This window comes from Idiotropiscis lumnitzeri, chromosome 10, assembly GCF_059441095.1.
Source record: "Idiotropiscis lumnitzeri isolate Australia: NSW breed Sydney's pygmy pipehorse chromosome 10, RoL_Ilum_1.0, whole genome shotgun sequence".
In the NCBI taxonomy this organism is placed as follows: Eukaryota; Metazoa; Chordata; class Actinopteri; order Syngnathiformes; family Syngnathidae; genus Idiotropiscis; species Idiotropiscis lumnitzeri.
The window spans coordinates 7,186,313-7,197,815 of NC_142400.1; the positions used below are offsets into that span (position 1 = coordinate 7,186,313).

The 11,503-nt window shown below is 43.3% G+C and overlaps 1 protein-coding gene across 2 annotated transcripts; it reads right to left on the minus strand.

Annotated features, from left to right (window-relative positions):
* Nucleotides 1-18: 18 nt before the first annotated feature.
* Nucleotides 19-5,269, minus strand: ica1 (islet cell autoantigen 1). 2 transcript variants are annotated; one of them, XM_088307205.1, is made up of 12 exons: nucleotides 5,232-5,269; nucleotides 4,970-5,144; nucleotides 4,670-4,742; nucleotides 4,317-4,440; nucleotides 4,050-4,248; nucleotides 2,860-2,985; nucleotides 2,714-2,797; nucleotides 2,567-2,640; nucleotides 2,420-2,466; nucleotides 1,987-2,246; nucleotides 1,846-1,920; nucleotides 19-377 (listed from the first exon to the last, which is right to left on the minus strand). In XM_088307205.1, the coding sequence occupies exons 1-12, from the start codon at nucleotides 5,246-5,248 to the stop codon at nucleotides 225-227; spliced, it is 1,407 nt and encodes a 468-aa protein (XP_088163331.1). In that variant the 5' UTR covers nucleotides 5,249-5,269; the 3' UTR covers nucleotides 19-224. The 2 variants fall into 2 exon arrangements, with proteins under 2 accessions (XP_088163331.1, XP_088163332.1); XM_088307206.1 differs by having other exon boundaries at nucleotides 1,983-2,246.
* Between the last annotated feature and the right edge of the window lie 6,234 nt (nucleotides 5,270-11,503).

An 11,503-nucleotide genomic window follows, 5' to 3' on the forward strand; every position in this document is an offset into this window, starting at 1 on the left:
CATCCTGAGGCAAAAACGTAGTGTCATGATATGTTTTTATTTCCAACACGCCAGGGTTGACAGAGCGCGTTATCTTTGGCTTAGCTAAAACAATTACGTCCAATGAAATCCAGTCTGAAGCTCATTTTCGTCAAGATTCTGTTGGCATTTTTTATATTAACAGGAAGCGCAGATGAAATCCCTCGAATGTTTGCTTGTGGCTGGCTCAGTTGGAGGCTCGCAGGCTAGCGTGGATGGCTACATAGCGAGCTAAGCGTTGTGAAGTTGTTGCTCGGCGTGACTTTTGCCAACCGCGTCCGGATTGGCCAGGGGGTCCAAGTCTGCGAACAGGTTGAACCACTCCGACAGGTCCTTCGATGGCCCGGAAAAACTTGCAGCTATGGACAGGGGAATGCAAATTCAAAATCATATTTTTCAGATTAAAGAAAAACGTATAATAAAAAAAGTTGGATTGTATCAGGAACTAGAAAATGCAATTCCTGGAGAAATTGTGTGTGAAGGCGGAAAGGCTGGAATCTTTTTTGTGGAATGATTTTGAATGAGACTGAATGACATTGAATGATTTTGAATGACTCTGAAATATTGAATGAGGTTGAATGAATTTGAATCATAGTGAATGAAATTGAATGATTTGAATGACAGTGAATAATAGTGAATTATATTGAATCATCATGAATGAAATAGAAAAATATATTGAATGTTGAAAAATATTGAATAATGTTGAATTATAGTGAATGACATCGAATGAAAATGGGGAAAGGCAGTGATTAATGGAATTGAATGATATTAAATCAACGTGAATAAAGTTGAATGATATTAAATCAAAGCTAATAATATGAAAACTGAATGACTTTAAATCATTTTAAATGGAAGTAAATAACATTGAACAACTTCCGGGTTCGTGACGTCACTTCCGGTCAAAATACGCCACTTCCGAGTTTGTGACGTCACCTCCGGGTGCGTGACATCACTTCCGGTCAAAACACGTCACTTCCGGTTTCGCGACGTCACCTCCGGTTTCGTGACGTCACTTCCGGTCAAAAACTGCCACTTCCGGCTTCGCGACGTCATTTCCGGTTTCGCGACGTCACTTCCGGTCTCGTGACGTCACTCCCGGTCTCGCGACGTCGCTTCCGGTCAAAATGCGTCGCTTCCGGTTTCGCGACGCCACTTCCGGTTCCGTGGAGTCACTGCCGGTCTAAATACGTCACTTCCGGTTTTGTGACGTCACTTCCGGTTTTGTGACCACTTCCGCCTTCACACAATAATAATAATAATAATAAAAAATCGGAATAACATATGTGTGAAGGCCTCCGCATTCACACAATAAAGGTTCAATTTTGAGGACCCCTCCCCCCAATAATAATGTTGAAGCTTACAACAAAGTTGGACTTATTTGAAATGAAAATTCTGATTTTATTTCCTCAAGAAAAGTGTAGAAAATTCACAAGAAAAAAAGTTGGATACATTTTAAGGGGAATTTTTGAAAAAAAGAAATTTGAATTGAAGAAATTTGAGAATTACATGGTAAGCTAAAACAAATAAGTAAAATTTTGTTAGGAAGAAAATTAAATTTGGGGGGATTTTTTTTTAGAAATTAAAATTGGAATTTTTCAAGAAATAAAGTTGGATTTTATTGAAAAGTTATATAAAAAAAAAAAAAATCAGAGAATGTAGTAGTAATCTTGGAAACAATAAAGTCCCACTATAACAATATCAATGCAAGTTTTTTTAGGCTATTAAATCAGTAAAAGCTGTTAAAAAAAAAAACTGCTCATAATTATGGTGGAGAAAAACCCATAAATGGTTAAACCCCATCATTAAAGGAGGACCGATGTCATGTACCTTTCTGACCACTCTCTTCTTTGTGAGGGCCCTCGGTTGCCACGGCAACAGGCTGCGAGGTGGTCCCAGCGCCATCTGAAGCAGTCAAACAATTGGGACATTTACTCCTTCCACTTTGCCGACTTGCTTGTGCTTACCTGCGAGTTGAGCAGCACACTGCAGTGTCTTCAAGTTGTGGTCCAAAAGCTGAGACGGTAAAAAGAGCGAGTGGGGGTCCACAGCTGCGGCGAACCCATCTCGCGGGGCGTCACCGAACACCGGACTCCACTGACGGGAAAAGGGGGCGGAGTCATGAAATGGCGTGTGGTCATGAAGAGACAAGCCTCCCAGAATCTCCTCTAGCAAGACCGAGCTGTCTTTGTCCTCTCCTGGAAGCTCCCACGATGATCCGCACGGTTCTCCTTTAACAGCCAAAGAAGGATGTTGGTAATGTAGCAGTAACCTCAACCAGATTTGAGGATCGCTATTTTTGCAAGTCCAAATTGAAAGTTGCGCGCCTTCCGTCGTGAAGTCGTTTGTTCCTCATTTTCCAAATATTTATCCTCCATTTTTCTATAATTGAGTACATTTTTACCTTCTGTTGTCGTACCGCAACTGTTGTCATTCTCCAGTGAGACCAGTCTGCAAAACAAAAAGGACACGCCAACAGTAGTTTTATTAAATATTTAAAAAAAAAAAAAAAAAAAAAAGAAGTCATGTTGTGATTTTTATAGTAACGTACTCTTCATGTGTGGCCTTGTCGTCCTCTTTTTTCTCTGCTTTAATTTTCTTCCTCTTTTTCCTCCTCGACGGCTCCTGCAATCAAGATCGAGTGTGAAACGTTGATGTGAAATATGAAAAGGTGCTTTTGGGGCGACGTGGGCCAAACCTCATAGCGCAGACTGCCCTTGAAGTTCTCGTGAATGGCGGCCATGGTGTGAGACGTCTTCTCCCAAAAGTGCAACAGCGTGCTCTGGAGGGACACGGGAAAGCGTGTGGGCCTCCCGCTGACGGGGCGCCGCCGCCGAGTCCTACCTGGTACGTGGCCAGCACGTGGGACAGCAGGTTGCAGCGACTGGCTCCCAGCAGGTCCACCTTCTGGCACACGTCCGTCTTCAGCTGGTCGAAGGTCTGCTTCGTGCAGCGGACCTCCGCCTGAACCTGACACGCATGCGCACAAGCACCAAATGCGATCCTAATTTAAAACCCGGACGTTGATTTTAAAACATAATCAAAACTTAAAACCCTAATCATGAAGCATCAGCTTGGCTTGAAATACTACTTTGAAATCATCACTGACAACACAAGTATGAAACCTCAAAATCCTGATCCTGGATTGAAACGCCAATTTCAAACCTTAACCCTACCTTGAAAACGTACTTTTAACACCCTAATTTAAGACCTTACCATTTAGTTGAAACACCAATTTGATTTGAAGCCCAAACCAGAACTCTGACGTGAAAGTTGAAACCCAGCAGTTAAACCCTTACCCTGGTTTCCAACCCATAACCAAACCTTACGTTAAAACCCTAACTCTGGCTTGAAACCTTACGTTAAAACCCTAACTCTGGCTTGAAACCTTACGTTAAAACCCTAACTCTGGCTTGAAACCTTACATTAAAAACCCTAACCCTTGTTTGAGACCCTAATTTCAAACTTCACCCGAGCTTGAAACACATGACCAGACTTGAGATTCTAATTTGATGCCTTGACTCTTGATTTTAAAACCTACTTTGAAACCCTACCCCTTGAGACCCTAATTTCAAACCTTAACCTTGGTTTTAGACCCACTTTGAAACCCCAACCCTCGCTTGAGACTTTGCTTTGAAACTCTAAGGCTTGTTTAAATACTCAACCCAGGCTTCAAAATCCTACTTTGAAAGCCGAACCCAGTCTCCGGTCACGTCCGCTAATGTTTGCTAACCCAACAATGGGATTTCCGTTTGCCTCTAGCAATAAGCTGGCGATATTTTTATGTTTTGTGTTTAACAAATATACAAAGTGTGTAATTCTGTGTGTGTTTAGTTTACATTAAACTTCAACTAGGGTGTAAAACATCTTAAAGCATGCTTAGTAATATTTGTCGCTTATATTATTTTTCTGATCATGAGAAGCCAAAATCTAACTCTCAATTCTATTTCCATGACTCGCCAGATCCTACTTGAAACCCTAACCCCGACTGCTGCACCTGAGTACAAAGCTCCTCCTTGCCATCATTTTCTAACCTTGCGGAACTTGTCCATCTGCTTGTGCGTGTCCGGGTCCAGCTCGGCGGAGACGTCCTTCATCCACAGGAGTGCTCCTCTGTACTCGGTGCGACTCTGCTCCATGCGCTTGACCGTCAACCACGTGTCCGAGATGGCCCGGAAGCGGAACGTCTCCACTTCCTGGTACAGGCGGCACAGCGGCTTCCTCAGCGCCGGTCTGCGGGGCCGTTAGCGTGACCATGAGGGTGGCGATTATGAACACGGGCGAGGCGAGTCCGACCTGACCTCTGCTGGGAGGAGAAGCAGAGCGCTTTGCCCGTAGCCTGCATGATCTTTCCTGCCCGGCTTTTGTCCTGAGAGCCCTGAGAGCGCAGGAAGCGACCCAGCTCGTTCTCCTCCTGGGAAAGAACTAAAGAAAATTGTTTAGGGCTAAATAAGGAATCGCTCACTGATCAGTATTTTTTTACAGAGTGGACCTGAAAATCCATCTCTAGTGATTAGGAAGTAGGGACGTGAGTTAATGATTTTGAACGCATTCATCCTTACAAAAAATTGCTGTTTAAAAAAAAAATAAATAAAATAATGTAATAATTTGCATTATTCATCAGAAATCCCATTTATGATGTGGTGAGACGTACAGCAGATCCTCCTCTGGTACTGCTCGATGACCTTCAGCAGCTCCATGCACGTCCTCTGGATGGAGTGGAACACCTGACAGGCAAAACAACCACAAGGATGAAAACAAATAAGCAGTCAGTTACATCGGAAAATTGTAAGCCTTTTTCTTTCTTTTTTTTTTTTTTTTTAGATCTAACACACTTTAAAAACTAAAACCAGGCTTAAAACCTTCAGAGGCTTGAAACCTAAATTTGAAATCCTAATCCATGTTTAAATCAGGAGGAAACAGGAGTGCTCCTGCGCGGGAGTAGCTAGCTGACCTCCAGTTTGGCGTCTAGGTCAGCATCTGAGGCCACCACATGCTGGTCTTCTTTCTTGCCGCTCACCCTGATTAGGGTCTGCTTGGTTTTCCAGTAGCGCTGCTGGAAGCGGCTCACCACCGAACGCGAGTCCTGGCCCAGGAGTCCACGTTCCACAGAGTCGCCCGCAGAACCGCTATTCGGAGAAAACACACACATGATGTCAGGAATGGATTAATGGGGGGCCATGTTGTGTTATATGCTGACAATGAAATGTACTCACAAATTGCAGCCTTCCATTTTTTTTAGGATAACCTGTGGAGAGATAGAATCATTTTGTCAGTCTTTCAATTAATAAGACAACAAATATGGTTTGGGGAGCCATGTCATTTGCTTGAGTGGGTCTATTATATTTCATCGAGTCCACAGTCTCTGCAGCTGTCATCAAGGACATTTTAGAGCACTTCATGCTTTTTAAATGTCTTTTTCTGTCATAATCATCACATTTTAATCAAATCAAGCAGGACGACTTTCAGCTTTTGTGTGGTGAATTAACACAACAAAACACACGTTTCACTTTTGGAATCAAATTATTGAACTGCATGGACTTTCCCCTTGATATTATTTTTTTTGGCACCCATCTGTACTGCACCTATTTGGAGCCGCAGTCCTCCCACCAGTCACATCTGTCGTCCAGTGGTATTTTGGCGTAAAACCTCATGAAAACACTCTAATTCTAAATCGGCGGGCATTTCTAGATTATGCAAAAACTTTTGTGAAAACTAAAAAATAAATTATCACTCCAGCTAACCAGATGGTAACTGCAATGAAACAACAATGAACGACACTTAAAATAACAGCGTTTCGCCAGCATATGAACGCTAATTGAAGACGAGAAAAAATAAATAAAATACTGAAATATATGACACTGCCCAAACTCTACATTATGAACAAAGTGAGTTTTGTTGTTTGGAATTCCAAAGTGCTAATGTAGCTAACGTAAACAAGGTGGAAGTAGTTCTTCTTCGACGGTCAAACGCACTTCATGGACGCACTATCGCCCTCTAGGTGTTCGAAAGGGCCGTAAAGACTCTACTATTGTATTCGCGATTAACGTATGATTTATGCATATACATTTCATAATTAATTTGATGTTTGTTAGCAAGCGCTCAAGAAGCTAAAGCTAGCGTGTAATTGCATTAATGTTTTACTTATCGGTACTCGAGCGCCACCTAGGTATTCCAGAGGACCATCGAATAACTACTTTCTAGTTGTAACAGAAATAAACATCACATTTAGAAACAGCTGTTTAAACTTCGGTTAACTACACAAGGAGTATTATTATATTACATTAAATTAGTGACGCATCAATACATTTTGGATGATTATATTTGCCGCAGCGCGCTCGTCACGACTCCTAATTGATCGTGCACGCGCCTCTGTCGGGAGATGACAACACACGACAAGCATACGTTTTAGTTTTTATTATGCCGCTTTAAATTTCTGTACACATACATCGCACTAAAAATAAGTGGTGGCTGTCGCATGAACGACACAATGAGCACGCGGAAGCCTCGCGCACCCTTACACTATAGGCCTCGCCTACAGTCACATTTTTTCCTCACAAATATAAATTCCAAACAAAAAACAAGACTATTACACGCACCTTGCCGTGTTCTCCTTAAATTGCCACGATCATCTGTCTCTTCCCCCTCTTCATCTTCATCAGCACCGCATCCTTTTTTTTTGTTGCTCGGATAACGCCAGCCAAGGTGACACCCCCAATCCCCTATCTCATTTCTGATTGGCTGTTCCAACCCAGCGTTTGTCTTGCGTAAGCAAGCTATAGAAATAATCATCATAACCAATTGTGTGTCTTTGTCGGAAAACTGGTTTGACGGCATGTGCCTGATCAGATCCAGTGGATGTCGTCATTAAATAAGTTAAATAGACGTGTTGCAGGTGCGCCCATTATTGTTGCGCGTGTTTATTCACACACAAAAAAACTACAGCATAATTCAAGTGTAAAAAAAATACAAACTTGAATCCAGAGGGTTGTGCAGTGAGTTTCGTTGTATAGTTTCCACCAGAATCAAGTTCGCGTTCACAAGTCAAAGCAAATAAACAGCTTTGTGATGGTTCGCAAAACTCGTAAGTGGGGTTATTCGTATTTCAAAGCACCACTGTTTGTGTATATATTTTTTTTGCGCTTTCAAGTATATCCGGCCGGTAAACCTCCAAGGTGCAGTTCCGCGCGACTCCAAAGGGTGGAACTATAACACAACGCAAGTGCTTCCATCTCAATAGCTTGTCACCCCGCCCCCCTCCCTCCTTCCCTGGAACCCTCTTCACCCCCACTTGTGGGGGGCCCCGAGCTTTATTCCACCCCGCTGTAGTGCAGCTGATCTAATAGCGTGTAGGTTTTGTTGTCACCTGAAGGCACGTTGCTGTCACGCCCTAAATGGATGTACCTGTTTGCAGCGTTCACACAATTTTACACTTGAGCACACCACCGCATTACACACGTGTGTGAGTGTGTGTTTTCCAAATTGATTATATCAGAGAGTGCATGAAGCCCCTTGATCCGCAGCCCCCTTCCGGCTCGCCCTTCTCCGTTTACGTGTCGTAAATTAGCGAGTCGCTTTGCATCTCGGCCTTAAACAAGAACCCTGAACCCTTCGCCTCATTTTCGATAGACGTAATCTTCAAGAGTCTCCGCCAAGGCCGACGTCCTTCACCCCCATCTTGAGGTCCACCTCGATGCTATCGGCGGACGTTGGACTTCTTAAATGAGACACGGAGACAATCGGGGCTCTCAACCAAACTTGCTGTCTGCCGCTTAATTGCGTTAACGATATGGATCGGGGACGCGTGTCACACTGCTTTTTCGTTCTGACATTGAGTTCTTCTTGTTTGGGCTATTTTAGGTAATTTCCCCACTGTGCGATCAATAAACTCGTCTTCTTGTCAGGCTTTCCCCTCTACCTATGCTCGAGCCTATAAGATAGCATCATTTCTTTTTGATTTACTCGGAACCTTTAAGCACTAAATGTCAGCGGTGTCAAACTCATTAACGCGGCCTGTGATGGAAATGAAACAAGGTTGTTATTTCTACTTAAAATGGAAATACCTGTAGGCCTATAAAGTCAAAAGTAAGAGTTTTGGTGTTGTGTTGCCTACTTTTGTGGCCGCCACTTCTCGACGCTGTCATGCTGGATGACTCTGTTATGTGATTCGACTTTGTCAAGTAATTTGCCGCTCCTACAAGGCATGTATCTGACGGACATAAGCACTACTTGCTGAGTTCACGAGAAAAAATTACAAAGACTGCAAAAGGAACCTGGGGCCTTTTCATGAACTGCAGACAGCCTTTCGAGACACAATACAGCTCATGTCCACGTTGCCTGAACTCTCAAAACCAGTCCTCTGACATTGGGGAGGGAGTTAGGGTTGAGGGGTTCGCATTAGGTCAGGGGTGTCAAACACATTTTTGTGGACGGGCCACATTATTGTTATGGTTGCCCTCAGAGGGTCGTTATGACTGTGAACCCATATAAATGTATGATCACCTCACATGATCACAAACACACAACTAATTGATGGAAAGCCCGTTTTGAAATCAGAAGCCATAAAGTACTTGTTTGTTCAACAATTTTCCAAATTATTTTAAAATGAGAGGGCTGGTAACAAAGAAAAAAAAAATGAAGAAAATGGGCTAGAAACAAAAAGTTGACACACATGATTTGCCCTTTGCGGGCCACATAAAATGAGGTCACGGCCCAGATCTGGCCCCCGGGCCTAGAGTTTGACACCTGTGGTTTTGGGGTTAAGAAAGAGTCAAGAATCCGTGGATCGGGGGAAATTTTGGGGGTGGATGGTCAATTGCGCACACAAATAAACAAGTGTTGCACAATAATTGCACGTGACTTAACTGTGGTAACATTTGTTATTTTTCGCAGAGGATTTTAAAAAAAAGATGCTTGTACGAATTGTTAGATTCTCTCTCTACATGTGTTGTTGGTGTTCAAATATCCGTCGGCTAAAGTATTATCACGCCGTCACACAGAAGCTAATACTATGTAGATTCTCTTTGTTAGCCCGTTTATAGCGTTTCCCATTGTGTGTTAGCATTAAGCTAACGGACTCAAGCAGTAGTTTTTGAACACATAATGTGTCATTCTTGATGTTTGATGTTTTGAAATTTGAGCAGAGAGTAGCAATAAACACATTGAAACCTCTTTTTTTGAATAATTTATGCTTGTTATCAAGTACACAGGACTCATATCACAGCAAAATGTCTGAATGGCGGCTTGGTTTTCAAATAACGTCGCAAGTAGTAAAAGTCATCAAAAAATAAATACTCAAGTAAAATACAAACGCCTGAGAAATTTGTACTTGGTTGCTTCCCATCACTGTCATAATCTGACCCCCATCCCCCATGGATTGATGTCCACCACCATGTGGAAGCTTGACATTTCCGTCCATGCGATTCTTGGCAAACAGGTTGCCGGATCAGAAGCAGTCATCTCCCCCGAGAGGATGCTGAGTCGATCCGTTGGGCCACCAAGATGTCGCCTCCCTCACCATGCGCCCCCCCCACTCCCTCGGCCTCCTTTTCCCTTCTATCGCCAGTAAACCCGGCGGAACACATTTCGATCCCGCGCAACTCCTGGGTGCCCACTCATCACTCTGCGCTGCGTTTGAAGATTACGCCGCTCAGAGACATCCTCGCTGGGCACCCGGGCGGCTTAGAGGGCCGCAATCCGTAATCCCTTACCCTTCACGGGGAATTCTCCACGCGCTGAAATACGGCGGCCTCTCACGGTTCGCGGGAACTATCGCCGCCTCGGGCCGAGATAGATGGACGACGCGTCGCTATGAATGCGGGAAGGAAAGTGGAGGCCGTTAAATTTGAAAGTAACTTCCACACGGCTCAGCAATCCTGTTGGCGAGCAGCCGGTGATGTGAGGGCCTCGTTTACACGCCGACGCCAACAACGTTTAGGATGATGGAGCGGAGAAAAGGATGTACTCTTGTCCTTAAAAACACCAAAATTATTTCTCTCCCAGCCTTCTTGCTGCTGACGGCGAGTCAAACATTCTCAGCTCGTGTTGTGACAACGCTTTGTGAGTGCTGAGCAAAAAAAAAAAAAAAAAGTCACTCTTCTATAAGCCACACTCCTCAAACAAATTCAAATTCAACGATTTAACATTTCTAGTAGGACACTGGAGCCAGAAATTCTGCTACATAGAGAGATGAAATAAACACAATGTTGGTTGTTTAATCATTTATTTATTTTTTACTCCTCCCACAAACTAAAAATTATCTTAATGCTAGCATAAAATCCGCAACTAACAAAAAGGCTAAACTGTAAATTAGCATACAAGTTACAGTAAGTCTAAAGTTTCAAACAATTGCGACTTTAAAACACAAACTAACGTAACATTGTAGCATAACAACATTAGCATAACATGTTAGCCTAACATTGTAGCTTAACATGTTAGCCTAACACTGTAGCGTAACATCGTAGCATGTCATTGTGGCACGAGATCCTAACTATAGCATGACACCATAGCGTAACGTTGTAGCATAACCTCAAGACATAACTTTGTAGCAAAATACATTTACGCATAACATACTAGCTAGCGTACATTGTAGCATACCAGCATAGCATAATGTTGTAGCGTAACACTGTAGCGTGACATTCAAATGTGACATCGTTGAATGACGTTGTTGGGTGATATTATAGCGTGACATCATCATGTAGCGACCTGGTCTGACCCGGTAAAAGAATTTTAACTCTCATTATAGGCAGTTTTAAGTATATTTAGGGAAGGGATGATACTTGCAAATGTCAGCCATTTTTTGTAAGGTCTTGGTCCTAACCCCGCTACTAGCGAGGGATCCCCATATAACATGTTGAAACAATTAAAGACGACATGGCCTTTGATGAATAACGTGAGCAGGACTGAAGGTGAGATAAGCTGACAGAGATGGACGACTCCCGGCGTGCTGACAACTGAGAGAAGGATGATGCCATTTTTTTTTTCTCTTGTTGTTGTAAAAAATGCATGGACGAGCGACCTTGAGCGGGGCTGGCTCGGGCCGACGCCAGCATGATGACACGCTCTCTGTCCACGATGCCACCGCGCATGCCAAACAGCCAGAGGCTAGCTTGTAGTAGTACCGCCGGTTAGAGGGCCAAATCCTTACTGGTCAAGGACATTCATGTGCTAGGAGATCAACACGTTAAACTCACGTATGGACTCGCTAAGATGAACAAGCGCTGTCCTTGACAAGCACAAGTTTCTTTCAAAACTTTTTAACAAGTCGGTAAATAGTGCGGCATTGTAGTGTGACATCTTAGAGTGTTGTGACAGGAACATTGTAGCACAATATTTAAATGTAATCTTGTAGCTTAATGTTGTATCTGAACAATGTAGCGTAACAATGTAACAACATTGTAGCACAACATTTCTGGGTAGGGTCAGCAACATAGTGCACGGGGGCATCAGGTAGCCCCAATGGACCACATGAGTAGCCGCGAGGCTGTTC

Bases quoted from the DNA above. Each gene is read 5' to 3' on its own strand.
- ica1 (XM_088307205.1), bottom strand. The intron at 4,743-4,969 runs GTCAGCTAGCTA...TTTGCCTGTCAG, and splicing joins ACCTAGACGCCAAACTGGAG to GTGTTCCACTCCATCCAGAG. The intron at 1,921-1,986 runs GCAGGTAAGCAC...TGACTGCTTCAG, and splicing joins TGCAGTGTGCTGCTCAACTC to ATGGCGCTGGGACCACCTCG.